An 18,306-nucleotide genomic window follows, 5' to 3' on the forward strand; every position below is an offset into this window, starting at 1 on the left:
TGCTGTGCGCAGGTCCAAAGAATCAGCTGACAAAACAGAACTTGTTCCTTAACTGGCTATCAAGACTTTCTGGCACTTAGCTTGATGGGTAGCTGCATCTTTCCATCAGTTCAGCTTTTGACCATGAGAACTCCCTGGCATCAATGCTGTACTTCCAGAAATTGCTGCCCAGAAATTGCTTGTAATTAGACTGTAAACTTCCGTAGTCACTCTCAACAAGAACAAAAATAGCATAACTAAACAGCTAAAGTACATAACCAGTCTTTTCTATTTTGTTCCCTTTATTTTTTCCCCCTCCACAAATATTACCTCAGATCAAAGAGAATGAAGATAAATTACAGAAAACTAGGATTCATCATTCATCTGATCCATGAATATGTTACAAAAATGCGATGGGAATGCAAATCCCTTTCATGGGATTTTGTAGCATTATTTTGGGGGCAATTTTGACTATACATCAGTGTGAGTCCTTGCATTCCAGCTAGAGAATGCTAATTTTTACCAGTTCTGAATGTGTCTTAAGTAATCCTCACTGCATTTAAGAGAAATAATTCTATTATTGATATTTTATATCAATGTAAACATTCAGTTATTTGTAACAGAACTACAACAAATACAAATCCTTTCTTTGACTGCTGAACAAAATAATTTAACAAGAAATTTTACATTAGAATCACCATAAGAAATCAAAGTTTTGTTAGAACTCTGAGCAGTTTTGATCTTCTTTTATTTGTCCAGAGTTTGTTTCCAGGTGATATCCAGTATAAATACTCAGTGTTTGAAAGCTGAGAGCACTTGTTTCTTTTGAAGTTACTTTAACGCCACAAGACCTTCAGTGATTTCTTTTAAGCACTGTGCTGTTCTTCAGTTGATCTGATGATCATTTCGAAGATGCATTGCAGTAGGTTCAAAAAACTGGAAGAAAATTTACAAGTTTAAGCTGTCATTTGTCAACAGTGTAGGTAACCAACAATATCAGCTGACTTCTGGCTGTCTCAACAGGTTTAAAAAAGGGAGAATCACCTCAGAATCTGATGTTCATTAGCTGGATCATCAAAGCTCTATTGTAAGGACTTATAGTAATATCTACTCTCTCCTGAACATCATTTTTCTGGTGTTCAGTCTGAAGCAATACATTCAACTGATGCACAACATACACTGTAAACATTATGAATATCAACAAATTGAAATCAGATGCTTCTCCAGTTCCTGTTTCTTTGTCCTTTTTTCTTCTCACTTGACCGTTCATCACTGATGTTTAATCTTCAGCTTGCTACATAACTCACTTTCTGCCAGGGTACTGTGTTCTATGTGTTCAGCTTTTATCTGGGTATCAGCCCATTTACCGCATTCAATTATACTTTACCTTCTGTCCCCAATCATAAAAGCTGGCCTTTCTGCCTGTTTTTCTGCTGTTTATCATTAAAGTTTTTAACATCATGAGCTTAACACAGACATCAATCTGTGTTTTATTATATTAACTGTAATATAGTATGATGAGTATAAAACTCTGGGACACATTACTTTAGGAAGGATATGTGTAAGAAAATGTGAGAACAGTGCACACATTATGAATGACATGACAAACAGACCAAATACTTGGACTCTTGTTAAAAGGACACATCTTACATTCTAAATCAGGTACATTTTAAAATTATTAAAATAAAGCAAGCATGTAATCTAACTGTCAAAATCACTGTTATAAATCAGTGTTCAGCTCTAAGACCTATCGAGATTTAAGAAATAAATAGCAAAAAAAGTGCATGTGTGACAAATTAAAAATAACAGCTTTTTCCTTTATTGTTGGGCTGTTTTTTTTGTTTTTGTTCTTTTTTCTCTCCCTTCAAGAGCTTCTCAGCTAATCTGGACAAACATGTATTGCTTGTTCCTGTGCAGAGCTTTCTGTGAATGGCAGATAGTACTGTGCTTCACAGAAAAACACGTGCCATAGAAACATGCATATTTCATTTTCCATGGATGTCACATCCTCAAACCTTTCATACAAATTAATTACAAAACTGACCTTCTGTACTCAGGGAGTAGTAATTCCTCTTAGAGTAATTTTAATGCTCTAATTTTTCATAAAATAAATGGGACAGCCCTGCTGCCATTATTAAACATCTGTCAACATTTCTGCGCAGGAAATTTGGTTATTTCAGTGAACTGATTCCATATTTTTCTATTTGTTTCTTAAACAGAAGCCAAATGAACTCTAATTAGCAACTCAGTAAGAAAAATAAATGCTAATATACCTGAAATATTACACAAAATACACTCTTTTCAAAGAGTCATATTTCATAACTGAGTAATACCTTATAAATACTTAATCATTTTGGCTTGAGACTGTGACTGGAGTTTGAGTGGCCTTTAAGTATGCCATGCTTTGCTCGCCTAACTTTTATATCTCCTGTGTTTAAATAGAAAGGCTTATGTTTTAAAAAATTATTTAAAAAATAAAAAAATAAATAAAAAACAATCTTGGTTTTCCATGAAAGTAAGAAATGGTAAAATGATAAATTACAAGGGGAAATGGCAACTATGTTCCAAACATTTCTATATCCAAAATGTGAATGGTTGAAGGAAATCACTGAAGTAATGGCAAGCTACACAAGCTGAGGAGCTGGCCTCTGAACAGAAGCTGTAATGAATATACAAGAGCTTTTTTTATATTTCCCTTCTCTGATTGAGATAAGTAATGTGCACACATAGTCAATATTTTAATAGCAGGATCAGTATCTCTGGCACAAATGCTAAATTTAGTATTGGGCAGATTTGGAGTGGCCAGGAGTTAGCAGCTGTGACCTCTTGAGAGAGACATCTGCAGGAGCATTTGCAAGAGACAGTGCCTCCTATCTTCCTGCCCCCCTGATTTCATACGAGCTGCTTGGCAGCACACTCCCTCTTAGAGAGATAGCATTCTCCAAATCATAGTAGTAGCAAAAATCAGCAAAATTATGGGCTAGTAGCCTCTGCTTCAAGTAGAGTCCAGATGCCATCCGTTAGCTGATCAGCACCATCTTGTTACTTTGAACTGCAGTATCTTCTGACTCTCCAAGAGATTTCCCTTAGCCTTCTTTACCTCTGATCTAGGAAACAAATGTAAAACTTGCACACTGCTCATATCAGATTCCTAGCTCCTGTTATTATTGATACAGGGACTTTGTGCTTTCAGTACCGTCTAAACACCATCATTATCTCTGTAGCTGTCCTAAATAAAGCTAAGGGTACCAATCATATTGACTACAGCGTACAGTGAGATTCAAAAACTCTATGGCAACAAACAAAGCAAATGAATAGACGTTTTTCACCAAAGGGATGGGACACCATTAGTTGCGTTTAGACAAAAAGGAAAAGTAGAGAATTAAAACAATAAAGACTAGAAGTTTAATAACTGCTTGAAAGTGATAAGCTAATCAGTGACTGTACCAGAAATGCTGAGTCTTAAGAGTACAGAACTCTTCTACACTTCACAGATATCTAAAGACTCAGAAGCTCTCAACTAGATTCAGACAAGCTTAAGCAAGGAATTTAGCAACTTCGTTGGCATAAAATGTTTCCAGTATAAGAAGGAAGAGGAAAAATTGGTGTTAAAAGGTATAAAAACAGGGACTCTCACTTCACAAAGTGTATGCTGCAACTGTTTTAGTAGATATTGTTTTTATCTCCTTTGCTGCATTGCTGCAGCATTTAACTTTCCTGTTGCAGACAGGAAGATGAAGAAATGGGAGATTTAAGATTGATATGTTTGCTGAGAATGGTGTCATACATTGTCTTACACAGTTTTCCTTGTTCTGTGTTCTTTATAGAAGGGTTTACATTTCTCACCTTTGAGCAGGCTTTCTGCATTTTAATGGAAGCAACTGTTCTTTTTTTAGAAGGGTAATATCAACTTTCCTCAGGAAATACTGATCAACTGAAGGTACACCAGAAACTGAACCATTTAAATAATACTGGCTAACTAAACATGTTACATATATAGATATATAAATTACAAGCATATCATAATTATTCTGAAATTGTAATACTCACTTCCATAGTGTCTTTTGAAAGGTAGACAACCCAATATACCAGGTTGAATCCTGCAAATGCCACTGGAAAGAGGATCCTAGAATACTGGTCTATTTTACTTGTGCCTCCAACAGGTGGTGGTGCTGGGGGGGCTGGTGGAGGAGCGGACACAGGTTGACACTGAGATGCACTGTTTGATACTATGCTGGCTTCAGGAGACTGATCTGCCTGAGATGTTACAGAGTTTACTCGCTTCTTCAGATTACAATTGGAGTCAGAATGCTGAGGAGAAAAAAGAGAAAGAAGGAGTTGATTTATGGCTTCAGAAGTCTTAGGTTTTCTGCTTGTTATGCTTCTCTTCTATCTTTTACTCTTAGAGCAGAGGACAAATACTCATCCTAACTATTATGTGTCTGTTTTTATTTTGTAGTAAAATTAAACTCAGGGATACCTGCATTTTGCGCAGTACTTATAGCAAGGTCTAATTATTCTTCAGAGAGTTGTATAACAGTTCTTTGAATTTACCTCTTAGTTTCTAGGCTGACCTGTATGTTCATTATGTACAGCTGTTTTATCTGGGGGCCAACCTGCCATTTTTTCTAAGATCATAGAATCTCTGAATGGCCTGAGTGGAAAAGAATCTTAAAGATCATCCAAAGTTCAACCCTCTGCCACAGACAGGGTCACCAGCCACCAGACCAGGCTGCCCAGAGCCACATCCAGCCTGGCCTTGAAAGCCTCCAGCATCAGTGGAGATGGCCCACTGTTTCACAGCTTCTACGATGGCATAATTCCTAGAAAACTGTTGCCCATGCAGTCCATTTTCATTGTCCCAAACAGATGGAAGTTGGAGGGCACTGAATCCAGAGTATATAGTGTGTGTTGTGCAACAGTCCAGCTAAGACTGACAATGAGCTCCACAGTCTTCAAACTGGGGCCCAGCATTATCATATTGCAAAAGAAATGTTATCTTCTTCTAAGGCCTGACTTTGGATTTCAAGCCTTCAGCTTAGTCAGCATCATGAAGGAGCAACTTTGTCAGACTGCCCTTCTGCTGCCATCTGTCACCACAGCAACAAAATATAGTGGAATACTGGTAGGTGGAAAGGTTTGACATATACCATCATCCCATGAACATCTGCCTCTGATGTTGTGGTCTAACATAATAAAATAGGAGGTATTACTTTCACAGCAGCCTTCATAGATGACTGAATGAAGTTGATGAGGAAAATTTTAGGCAGTGTAAATAATACACAGTACAACAGCATGTAAGTAAATTTAAGCAGAATAGTAATGTTCAAGTGTTTCAAGGTTGCACATCAAGGTCTCCAAAGTCACTGTTTCTGAGTGATTTAATTACAGTCATCCACTGAAATTACTGTCAGCATCTTAGAGGTAGACAATGTAGAATTTCTATGTACGGAAACCAATTTTAATCGGATAATTGATGAGGTTAGTAGAAGGAAAAGAAACATTTTCTGAAATATGTGTTGCAATAGAAGGAGGATTATCTTGGTATGATTTCACTAAATGATTTTGGAGTAGACAGGACAGGAAGGTCTGAAGTCAGCTTATATCCTCAGAATTTGGGGAGAACACTGACTAACTTGATTATATGCTTCAGGGCCAGTTTTGGAGCATTTTTATCAATTGAGTAATATTAATAACGTCTCAGTAACTAAAATAATGTATTTCATTATTCAGAAAGGATTTTACTATTTCAGTAATGCCACAGTTGTTTTTATTGTATTTTTTTGAGGGGCCATGCTCTTCAGGTGCTTTTACAAACTGTTAAGAAGTTCCTAAGTAATTTCTTACACTAACACGCTCATGTGCAAGTCCAGAAAATAAGGGTCAAGACTATTTTCTTGCCTACCACAACCCAAGACACAGAAGCCTTAATTTATCTGAAAAGAGTAATTAACATGTTTCTCAGTTTGGCAAGTGTCAGCAAACTAGACTTACTGCCATAGAACAACCCATACTTCTCATGAGAATTTACTATTAAGCCAAGAGGCAGCAGGAAGAGATTGTGTTGTTTCCTACCTTTGCCTTCTGAAGAGCAGCTACAACAATTTGTCTACTATTTTTAGATTTCACTGCTCCTTTTGACAACAAATTCTGCCTACAATGACAGCATGACAATTTGGAAAAGACAAAATAGGAAAAACGGAAATGAGTGCTCTATTCCAGTTCCCGTCTTGCTCACAATCACTCCAATAGTGAAGACTGTTTTACAAACAGCAAAAGCAAGAACAGGAAACCTGAGACATGGCACACTGGATCATAATAAAAGAAGGCATTTTATTCATTTATTGAATCTTGATACAAGGGAGTACTCTTGCACTCACACTCCCATCAGGCAATTTGACTTGTCACTGAATATGACTGCCTAGTGACACAGAACAGCTTGCAAAATTGATGCTTAATGTGAGGTACCATAAAATTGGACAGAGATTGGTAGGCATATGAGCTAGAAATGTATTGTCTGGATTCTACTGAGGTTTTGCAACTCAGCTACCTGATCCCCTAGAAAGCTCACAACGTATCCTTGTCTGTAAAGATGCTGCTGATCTCTCACTGCTCTCATCAATATCACTAGAATTTGCTCATGCTCAGAACATCTTAGGAGGCTCTAAGCAAACTGTTCTGCTTCTAGATGTAAAAAGTACAGCATATATAACCTTAGACTAAATGCATTTTTTTTTCTATTTTCTGTAGATGCTGTGATGAATGCTCTTAAGAGACTTCTGAAATATATGTATTTTTAATTCTCCACTGTTCTCTTTTCATTTAGGCTGCAGATGTTTATTCTTACTTTCAGTTTAGCATAGGATCTAGCAGTGGAATGACTATCTTACATATGCACTTGAATACTGACTAATTTTAAACATATGTATGTCCTTCTCTCTTTTCCACACTTATCTCCTTTTCTGCTGAGACTGCCATGTAGTAAGAAAGAGTTTTGATAGAATAAACTCTGAATGTTTAGAGAAAAACATGCTAACTCTCCTTTTCTTTGAAATTTATTGGATTAAGACTATTGAATTTTGCTGGCATCTCAATGGAAAAAAAAAAAAAAAAAAAAAAAAAAAAAGATAAAAGCCCTACAATCAGAACTCCATGTCTGTACAAGGCAGAAAACTGAACTGCATATTGTTTCCCTCCTGCCCCTCTCACCATCTCAGTAGATACAGTTTCAGTAATTTCAGTGATTCACATTACATACATGAAATCACATACTAGTAACATAGCTCCCAAAGAGCAAGTTAAGCATGGTTTATCTCCTTAAATCCTTCTCAGACTTGCCTCTAACATACAGCAGCATGATCTGTAAAACCTCTGCTTAGCAGCTGAATGATCTATATGCAGTGCCTTGCAGCAGGGAAGTTCACTACATTATATAAGATCTTATTTTGGGCATGCATTAAGGTACCTCCATATTTACTGTCATGCGCAATTTAGGCACCCATGTTGTGTCAGAGATTTGTTATAACCCACAATTTAGAAATTCCTTTACATATCTCTTTTGTGGGATGTGATTAAAAAATATGTGCCGTAAACGTTTGTAAACAGGGTGCTGCATAATTAACAGCTGAATGTAGTTTAGGCATCATTAATAGTCCGTAGCTTTGGGCATCTCTTTAGGCATTCTAAAATTCCTTTCCAAGACATATTATGAGTAATTACCCACCACAAAATTGTTTTTTCTTTGTGCTTTACCCTGGTAAAAGGGCTAAATTAATCAATTGGAGCATGGGAAACCCATGCTCAAATTCTTTCTTAACCTGCAGAGACTGAAACTCATTTCTCTAATATTATAGCCTAAGCCTCAGGTGAACATGGTTAGAAGAGTCTGTTACTTCACTACTCTTTTCAATGTGATTGTACCGTAGTAGAGTCTCCTCCTAAAATTTAGATGTAGCGCATCATAAAACTCATAATCAGCACAGAGCCTCTGTCAAAATATGTATTTATGTTGAATTTAAATATGCCATCATGTTTGGGCTCTTTGACTTATCAGTGTCAGTCTAGAGCAATCCCTGATGTTTAGTGGGAGTCTGAATAGGAAGTAAAGGAGAAAGGAATCAAAATCCTGCCTGTCTGTCTGTGGTACAAACAGTACTACAGAGCTTTTATCTTTCTGATATTTGACTTGCTTTTTTTCACTGCCCCCCTGCAATAAAAAGGGATTAGATTTCAACACTGAGCAAAGATATCTAAAGCCAAGGGAACAAATTTTCCACCTGTATTTTTTTACATACAGTTTCAGCTTCTTGTAAACCTTCATTGCTGCACTACATTTGCTTTTCCAATCAGATAAGTATTTAATTTGGGTGGAACCTAGCAATCTACATCTACTTTCCTTGTAAAAATGACAAAAAGTCAATACAACTGCAAGTTGTTTCTTGTTTTAAATAGCCTGCTCAAAGCCCTACAGTTGTGCAGAAGTTGGAAGGTCTCTCTAATTTGATGCAAAGTGCCACATTCTCAGTTAAGGCTTTTAATGCATGTAGCTTTCCTAGGATGATTTCATAAAGGGTTGTTGATAATCCAAATAGAAGTGTCCTCCTTTCAACTGTACTACAGTTCTCATTAAACACACTCACTGTATTCTGACGTAATTATATAAAACTAAATCCTCTATACAGAAATGACATATGGCTGCTCTGCAGTTGGGCAGGGTTGTTAAAGAGAATGTGAATCCTCTCCTGCTCAAACCATGTTATTTTGAAAAAGAGGTACAGGGCAATATGTAGGGACAGGGAAGCTCTGCCAGCAGCATTTCACTGTTTGTGCTGTTTTCTGTTAAAACAACGGGCCTTTTAGAAAACAAATATAAGCAACCAACAATCCTGTAACAATCTTTTCTCTGTTACACGCAGTGTCTTACATGGAGAAGCCTTCTTTTGATCTTTTCTCTCTGTCCTGTCCTGTGTGCTCCCTGACCATCTTGCAAAGCATTACTCCAAATGATGCACTTCAACCACTATCAGCAATTACCCTTCCCTTGCAACTTCTAGAACAAAAGTATTACCAGATAAAGAAAGCAAAAATGATGAAGCAATATGATTAATGCAAGAAATAATATATTTGAAATGAATTAAAAACCAAATGCCAAAATGCTCTATGTATATATATGTATGTATATATATATATAAAATGTTTGGTTTTGACATGCTAGAGCAAGCTTGGACACCTTATGAATAAAAGGAGGCTTCTGTCAGGGTCCAGATGACCGCCCAGCTTGTTGCCATCATATTTTGGAGTGGAACACCCATAGTTTTGTATTTCACACAAGGATTGCCTGCAGCTGACAGAGAGCGCAAGCCAAATTCTGCTCTCAGTTAACTGAGGTAAATAGAGTGGCTTGCCTAGAACCAGAACAGGCATGCTGGGCTGTCATCAGTTAACGGAGCAAGCAGAGCATTGTAACTCTCACTGAAACCAGTCAATTCCAGTAACTTTAGGAATGTTTCTCCTACTTTATTATAATAATACAGCAGAATTTTGACTTCTGCCATTGCTATTTTCCGAATGCACAGGTTTTGGGGGGGATTTAGTAAAAACCTGGGAACAAGAGTTGGTATCTGAATAGCGCAAGATATCGAACAGATTTAACTAGAATCAAGGAGGCTTTTGGATAGTATTTTGTAATACTTCTTTGCAGGAAACACATTTAATATGGCATTTAAACTTAAAGAAAAAAACAACTGAACATGTTCTGTAGATACTTTTATCTTGGTGAGTTCAGGCCTTCACTGAAAGCAACAAAAGCTTCCAACTGTTTTATAAATCCTTATTTTGACTTGTATGAAAACTATTTCTCCATGCTTGCCCTACCTGAAATAGTAGAAGGGGTCTCCTGACTTATATAAAGAACTAGTTCAGGGTGTGTACAGATATTCACACCACAGTGTTCTTTAGCCATATTTCAGGCAATTGAAGACAGTATAGTGTATAAAACATAAGCCTTGCTTCTAATACTGCTACAAGTTGAAGTGTTTAACAGTTACAAGGAAATGTGGAAAAATTATTACATGACTGGAATGGTGTTACCCTGAATGGTGTTACCCTGATGTGCTTTTAGACTTCTACTGAACTTGCAGATCCAATGGTTTTAGAGGGGTCATTCAAATTTTGTTATTCCTCTCAAAATGGGTAATGTGGTGGTAGTAAAACTGATTCTGCAAACAGGAGGGCTGTACTGATACGTTGCGAGACAACATGAAGTACTTAGCCCAGGATGTAAGGAACATTATTAACAAGCAATTCTGATATAAGTTTTTCAGTACTAGAAAGCTTTTTTGTGTGTCACGTGTATTGAAACCTATCCCTAAACTTTACATTTTCACTTTCTTTTATATTTCATTTCCTCAAGCTTCCACAACACAGGTTTTTATGAAAGTAACAGGTGCCAAGTTTATGTAAAGGATAATTTCTCTTCTTCCAGATGACCCACTTCTGGTATATGCCACGATACTACAGTGATCCTATAATCATCTGGCCTATGCACACATTGGTTGCACAGCATAGTGGCCCACAAATTCTTCAGACTTACTCAAGAGAATGACACAGCTGCCTGGCCACAATGCCTACAGCACTGCTCAAGTAAAGTATTATGGGTGGCAGTCCAATGTCATTCCTTATATATATTACCAAATAAACATCTCTCTAGTACATCATATCACAGATTTAAACAGTTTGAATAACTGAAGTATTTTCATTTTCTGAAAGAAAAGAACCGTGATCTGTTTACATAATTTGTTTCAGGTTAAGATCACTTTTTAATGTGTTTTCGCATTCACTCCTTCAGCTGTCTCTCCCGATATGATATTTATTATCAGAAAAGCAAGCAATTACCGAGACAATCTCGTCCTCTGCCGGTACAGTTGCTGCTGATAGTGCTGCTGCCAGTGCTGCTGCCCTTGCTGCCTTCCTCATTGCTCTCTGAGTCTGAAGATTGGTAAAGTAGTTGACAGCTGCAAACTCAATAAGTGCAGAGAAGACAAAGGCAAAGCACACAGCTATGAACCAATCCATAGCAGTAGCATAGGACACCTTGGGCAAAGAATGGCGTGCGCTGATGCTTAAAGTGGTCATTGTTAGAACTGTAGTAATTCCTTGAAAATAAGAGAGAAAACAGGCATTAGAATTTTGCTGTTCTTAAAGTCATCTGTATGTATCTGTGTGTGTTTATGTGCATACATACATAACATATAAAATCTCTGTTCAAGTAACTAACAAGTCTTAAGTATTTCATATTCTTAAGTAATTCATGTTAGATACTTGAGTATCTAAAATTATACTTCCTTAATATATTAAATAGACTGGAAGTTAGTATGACTACATGCTACAGGTTGCAGCTTCTTAGAAATGTGATAAGGCATCGGTATAACAAAACCTGGGCTCAGGCTCAGAAAGATGATTTACTTGAGGAGTTCCTAAGTGGAATGTTTGACAGAAATGTAAATTAACATGACACGGTTTTCTAGCAGTGTTATGATCCTCCCTATCTCCTATTGTTGCATAAGGCAGACAGTGGCTTACAGAACTCACACTGAATCCATCAGATTTTTGCATTAAAATCAGTGGCTATGATCCAAATACTTCTAGTAATAAGAGTTTGGTCTTCTATACAGTGATCTTTAATTTCTGAATATATTTTTAAAGATTTACTATTAGTATATTAATTTGAACACTCCCATAGTTGCAAATATGGAAAGATGAGAAAAAGCACTTCTCTAGAACTTCTTACGTATTTTCACACACACTCAAAAAAATCTGATCATGTAGATTATGAGCCCCATAAGTATTATTCACATCTATCATGAACTTATTTTTTCTGTTTTGCAAGGTACAGCATGAATCATGTGGGAAGAATACTTTCATCCCACTGCTGCCTGATACAAGAGCAAACTCATCCATTAAAACATACAAGCTTCTGTGACTCATGTTTACTTATAATTATGCCTGCTAGAATCTGAAAAATACAGGTATTTAAAGACAGTAAGCAGGAGAATACCATCTTCTGCTCCTTTCTGCAGTTGCAGTAGGGTAGGTGGGAAAGTAAAAGATGGTATCATATCACGTTGTGATGATGAATCAATATGCTATGAATGATAGTGAGTGGAAAGGATGCAGTGTCATTGCATACTGCAGGATGACTTGATTATTCTCAGAATTTTTTTGCAACTCTCTCACATGATGTAACTTGCCTGAGATCAAGTAATTCTCAATGTCACTACTTAACATGTTTTAATGAAATGCAAATAGAAGATATATAAGAATATGTAGGATATCTACTTCTCCCAAATCTGCCAGACTCATTTAATAACGTAAGTGCAACTATGCTGAGATAAATTTCAATTTCAGATGTCCAGAATGAACTTTTCAATATGATGCGTGATTAGATTAAGATCTGCCCATGTGCTAGTTAATAATAATAATAAAAGAGATATTTTCTGTGGCTGAATAAAAGCCTACTGCAGCAGGAATTTAAACTCAGGAATAGGACTCCTATTCTATTAGAGATATAGATAAGAACATTCTCAATGTGAATTTTGATGAAATGGTCTGTACTATGGAAAACTACTTTGCAAATACTGAAATACTACTTTTTCTTTAAACATAACTTAAAACATTCTGTATCTGAGAAGTTATAAATAGCGCTTAATAACTAGATAATGAGTTAAAATTTCAAGGGTGATCTACTAGGAGGGTCGAAGCTGGCCATGGGTTTGTGCAAAACAAGATAACATTTTGCCATACTAAAAGAAGATCACGTAAAGGTACCTAAAAATGTGAAATTATAGCCATTGTTATGTGGGTTCAAAGCATTTGATACTAAACAGGTCATACATAAAACCTGGCCTCAAATAACTATGCTTCTTACTCCAAGTAATGTCTGATAACATCATGCTTTACAAAAAGATATATATATATACATATGTATAAACATATCTACATACAGAAGCTCCACACAAAATAAGGAATCTCATATCGCTTATGTGCTATTCTTTCCAACGTCACTATGATTAAGAGCACAAGAATATCTTTTTCCTATATTTCATCTGTTTTGCTGTAAAGAATAGATGCTTATGAACATTAATTCATCTTGCTGCAATGTTATCTGCAAAAATAACTGGCCTCCACTCTGGAGGTGAGTAGATTTGCTAAGAGATTTTTTTTCTGAGAAATTGGTTTTATCACATTATTGTTCTTTTTCTACTGTTGATTTCTCTGAAACTTATACTTTGAGAAGGTGTGCTTTATAAAAATATACTGTTGTTTAATTTTCTCACAGTTTTAGAACACAAAAGCAAAAGGTATTTAGAATGTATGGAATTTTGAACTAATATGGAATATAAATTTATACCTTGTCTGGGAGAAATAAGAATAGAATAAGTACTGGCATATGCTTTTTAAATGACAAAATGATTATTTTTCCAAAAGAAAGGTATCTATTTTATTATTTCCTAAAATATTTTCTGTTCTTAATCCTAAACTTACTCTTCAGCTTGACATTAAGTCTTTATTTCTGGGTTTGTGACCTTTATGTAAAAGCTCTTCGTTTGGGAAGGATTCATTCAAACCACTAGAAAAAAGAAAGGCCTATGCAATATGTGTGCATACTCCTCACTACCGCTGCAACCTGTGGGAGGGACAAGATGCGTCTCACCTAAATTCATCCTTTTAAAGTCCTTGGTAGTTGTTTAGATAGCTCTACAGTGAGTAATGCTCCAGAGTGAGTGCTAGTCGAGGTTAGAAAAATAGAAAAATTCCTGTTTAATAAATGGAAAGTTGACATTTACTCTGGAATTGGCATTTCCTTGGGGGGAAAAAAAAATGTTGGAAAGATAAACCATCACAAGTAAGTCTGGCTAAACAAACATTCTGTGTTGTTTGTTTTGACTCTGGTGAGGAGATTAAATATCATTTGGTTTAATTTTTAGTATATGCTTTTGTTCACTGAAAAGTACCTTCTGTCTTTGTCAGTTTAAAGGCTGATCCCCACTAGATTACAGTAGCTGCTTGATACAGTGGATTGAACACAGTGATGAAGTGAATGACAAAAGAAATAAAACATGAATACCAGCCACGGTTCTTGCTGGAACAGATTCTTTGTTGATCCAAAACACAACTTGAGACAGGACAACAGTCATGATGCATGGAATGTATGTCTGAATGAGATAGTAGCCTATTTTCCTTTGGAGATGGAAATAGAGCAGCTGAAGTGAATATTCACCTAAAACAAACAAGCAATGGAAATGATGAATGAATGACATGTATGACACAGAGGTGTTCAAAGACCTTAATGCAGCATACCAAAAACTGTTCTGGCTGGAACAGACTCCTTGTTAATCCAAAAAGAGACCTGAGAAAGAATGACTGTCATAATGCAAGGAGTATATATCTGTATCATGAAGTATCCCATCTTCCTTTGCAAGTGGAAATAAACTGTCATGATTACATATTCACCTGTTAGGAGAAAATTGTGTCAGCATTATTCTGGCAATGTATGAGTAAACGTTACTGGCTTAAATTCAACATACTGTGACCTAAGGAAAGTACTGATAAGCCTTCAAGTGTATAATAAAAATAAATTGACAACAATGGTAAAGTGACATATTGGAAACAGAGGAGAAGAATATTAATTTTTGCATATTGTTTTTACTAGGATGGGGAGGCCAGGGAAATTCTTAATGCATGTCTTGTTAGGAGACCACAGCTGAATTATTTCCAAGGATTTTAGTATTAAAAATGACAAAAGGCAATCACAATAATGCAGTTATATATTGAACAAAAAACTGTGTAATCTATTTTCAAGATGGTTTATGTAGTCATTAGTTCCCATATGGCTACATCTTACCTGTGTTAGATTTAATTGTTTCACTAGATACAGTTTGTCCTATGAGATCATACTGGAGGAGACTGGAAGATTCCTGTGGTACTTCTACAGAATGCAGGGGTCCTTTTTTCCATGTATAAATTATTTCACTTTTTGGATAAGCATCTGAGTTTCACAAGGAAAAAAATACTAATATAAATTATATGATTTATAAGCTATTAAAAAAACAAAAGTAGTGTGATCCCACTGGTCAAATATCCATAGAAATGTGTATCCTACTCCAGTAAGTTTAGCATGAATGACCAAATGAGAAAAGAAGTAATAAGAGAATTCAGGGAATGGCTGAGATGCAACTGATAGGTACTAAATTTTGCTTTTAATTTGCTCTAAAGTACATACATTGATTGCCACAGATTGTCTAAGTGTTTTCATTTTATAAAACTAGACTTTAATAAATGTACTGCAGATTTTATGACTTGTTAAAGGAACAAATTTGAATACTAATAAATTGTTAAGCCATCCTTCAGAGAACATATCCATATACCTAAGAATTCAGAGGAAAGAGTAAGATTCTAGTGTAAAATCATAGTAAAAAATATCTGTGATGTGTCCTAGGATCTCACTTCTGATCTCACATACATGGGGATGTGGAGACAAAATATATTACTATATGAAATTGGAAGATACAGAAAAACATACAGCTCCCAAACTTCAAAGGGCAAGCGTGTCCATCCATTGGGAAGTTCACCAGCCGCATAGGACAGTCAGCATTAATGGTTAGTCTAGGAAACAGGAAAGTAGATGACAGTCAAAAATAAATGGTATGCTGGAAAACTGCTGAATGAATGAAAAACAAAGGTCAACTAAAAGCAGAAGAATAAGTTCTCACCTCATTGTGTAAAGTATAGTTCCATTCTGCATAATTCTGAAAAGTTTGTTAGGAGTTGTCATATTATGAGCAATTGATTTTTTTCCATTTCTAAAAAACGTGTCTGGTGTCCATATTTTACTGACCATTAAATTGTTCAATCTCAAAATTTCTGTTGGCCCACCAAACTTCAACCTCTCATCTGTCCACGTCTGCCGGAAGAAGACATCCATTGTGTATTCCTATGGAAAATAAATAGATGAACTATGCTTGAGGGTCAGCACTCCTAAGCTGCTGTATATAGAATAACTCCATGAAAGACCCTAACACACATGTCAGTGGCTTTTAATTTACTTAGAGGCTTAATCCTATTACTATTAAGTGATTGGGGGGCGAGGGGGGAAATAGAAGAAGTAAAAAAGGAAGTAGTTCATGAGAAAAAATATCACACTTTCTTGTTATTGTTACAGAGGAGCTGCAAATTAAACAATGAAAAGAAAACTTGATATAAAAAAAATAATAATAATAATAATCCCATAGTCCTCTCAGAGAAAGTAATTTAATTCAAAGTGACTGAGGTTGAGGTCCAAGGAGAACTACACATGTCCACTTCAGTATCCTTTCAATGTGCAAAACCAAATTGTTAATATTTAGCTGTCAGGAACAAAAGAACATAATCAGGGCCTCTGTTGCAGCTTACTTTGCATTGTCGCAAAGAAAGGAATAATATGGAAAATATTAATTCCAGTAACATTATGTTGACAAGTTGATGTAAGATATTCTTAAGGATTCTCAGTAATATTGTCCCAACCATTCAGAAAGGAATTACCTGAGAAAGTCACACAGAAAATTGAGCTAAACCTTGGCAGGAGGCAGATATGAATGAAAGCAAACCTTCTCTATGCCTTCTCTTAGACTGGTGCATTTAGGGTCACACAGTGGAACAACAACCTCTGTTGAGCAGGTGTTGGAGGAAGTGTACAGAGACAAAATAGTGACTGAAGTCTATTTCCAGGATGAGAGCGGTGATGGTTCACCCTTTCCCTTGGGGCTGCTGCCATAATCCATGGAGTTTACTCAAGTCTACAGCTACCTGAATTTTGGGGCTCCCAGCATGATGAGGAGCCGCTGTCTCACACATGGCACTATCTTTGCAGCTGCATGGCAGGTTTGTCTCCTACCAAGCGGCCTTCTAGCCAACCTCCGTGTCAGCTCACAGCTGTTTATAAGGTTTTCAGGAGGCATCTTTAACCTCCCCGTGTCCTCAGCGAAGGTGAGCGCTGCCCTCGGTGCCCAGCTTCGTTCGGGGCCACGGGGCTGCGCCGGGTGACTGTGCTGGGGAAATAGCTATATGCAGCTCCAGCCAAAGCGCCCTGCCGGGCCATAGAGATTGTCAAGAAGATTAAAGCTCGTAATCTGCTCTAATGACGGACAGCTCAGATGCCACCGTAATGAATCCCGGGAAAGGAGAGCAGGGGCAGCGCGCGGGGCCCTTACCATCTCCACGTCGGACACCGGCCCGAAGCTGGTCACGTAGATGTCCGTTTTGACTTCTGTTACGGCTCCTGCAGGACACGGAGACGAGTTGGGCGCGGAGCCCAGAGGAGCCGGGTCCCTGAGGGCTGTCGGGACCCGGGAACTTATCTTTTTCACCTCCCCCTCCCCCCTGTGTCCGGGCCGAGACCCTTCACCCGCCCGGGAGCATCCCGCTGCCCGAGAGCCGAAGCGCTCCCCCACTGCCCCGACGGGGCGGCTGTTTCTCCCTCTACCTCCAAATCCCGGCCGGAGCCTGTTGTCGTAGCCGTCCAACAGCTTGTCGAGGATGCGAGTGATGTTTTCCGAGTAGAGGTCCCCCCCGTCGCCCTGGCCCCCCAGCGCCTTCTCTATGCTGCGGGGAGAGGCGAGTCCCGTAAGTGCCCAGCTTTAGCCCGTCCTCCAGACCCCAGCCCTTCGGGGAGAACAGGGCAGGAGAGGCAGCCCGATGACCCCTTGCCACTCCGCGGTGAGGGGATGCTCTAGGGTCCGGGGCGATGGGTTCACTCACCTCAAAGCAACGCAGACCCAAGCGATGAGCAAAGCCATGCCTCAGGTCTGCGCGAGGACGCTCAGGTGCCCTCGGATCCGTCACCTGGAGCAAGTTTGGGCTCTCATCCTTCCTCTCTCGGCCGGCGGCTCCGCCGGGTGACGACGCAGAGCCCGGCTGGCTCGGCCCCGTCCCCGCAGCCCTCGGTCGCGCTCTGTCCGTGCTGGGCGGGCGGGGGGTGGCTGTGGCTGTGGGCGCCCTCCGGTTCCGCCGACGCTCAGCCCGATGTGACCGCCTCGGTGGGGGAATTAGGGTTTGAAGGGACGGTGCACGGTCGGAGAGCAGTGACAATAATCGAATAAGGCATTAGGGGAGATTAAAAGGAAGAAATCCACTGCTAGTTTTGGCATGGAATTAGCAGGGACCCGTTAGGAAATCTGGAAAAGCGCTGGCATCTTGCTGATAGAGATTATGTTAGAAATGGCCTCAGCTTTTATTATGTTTATGGTTCACGGGGAGATTATTATGCAGCTCTGCATCATTAGAACTTTGAAA

General features: G+C 38.1%; 1 protein-coding gene across 2 annotated transcripts; it reads right to left on the reverse strand.

Annotated features, from left to right (window-relative positions):
* Positions 1-290: 290 nt before the first annotated feature.
* GABRA6 (gamma-aminobutyric acid type A receptor subunit alpha6) lies at positions 291-18,000 on the reverse strand. Of its 2 annotated transcripts, none has more exons than XM_015876417.3 (10): positions 17,773-17,967; positions 17,498-17,616; positions 17,226-17,293; positions 15,750-15,970; positions 15,560-15,642; positions 14,882-15,025; positions 14,338-14,490; positions 10,873-11,132; positions 4,030-4,290; positions 291-915 (listed from the first exon to the last, which is right to left on the reverse strand). In XM_015876417.3, the coding sequence occupies exons 1-10, from the start codon at positions 17,808-17,810 to the stop codon at positions 865-867; spliced, it is 1,398 nt and encodes a 465-aa protein (XP_015731903.1). In that variant the 5' UTR covers positions 17,811-17,967; the 3' UTR covers positions 291-864. The 2 variants fall into 2 exon arrangements, with proteins under 2 accessions (XP_015731903.1, XP_015731902.1); XM_015876416.3 differs by lacking the exon at positions 14,338-14,490 and adding an exon at positions 14,105-14,257 and having other exon boundaries at positions 739-915; positions 17,773-18,000.
* Between the last annotated feature and the right edge of the window lie 306 nt (positions 18,001-18,306).

Source organism: Coturnix japonica, chromosome 18 (genome assembly GCF_054131305.1).
Source record: "Coturnix japonica strain WE chromosome 18, WE-NBRP24, whole genome shotgun sequence".
In the NCBI taxonomy this organism is placed as follows: domain Eukaryota; kingdom Metazoa; phylum Chordata; class Aves; order Galliformes; family Phasianidae; genus Coturnix; species Coturnix japonica.

Bases quoted from the DNA above. Each gene is read 5' to 3' on its own strand.
- GABRA6 (XM_015876417.3), bottom strand. From the start codon at position 17,810: ATGGCTTTGCTCATCGCTTGGGTCTGCGTTGCTTTGAG. The intron at 15,643-15,749 runs GTGAGAACTTAT...CCTGTTTCCTAG, and splicing joins ACTATACTTTACACAATGAG to ACTAACCATTAATGCTGACT. The intron at 4,291-10,872 runs GTAATTGCTTGC...TTTTCTCCTCAG, and splicing joins CAGAGGACGAGATTGTCTCG to CATTCTGACTCCAATTGTAA.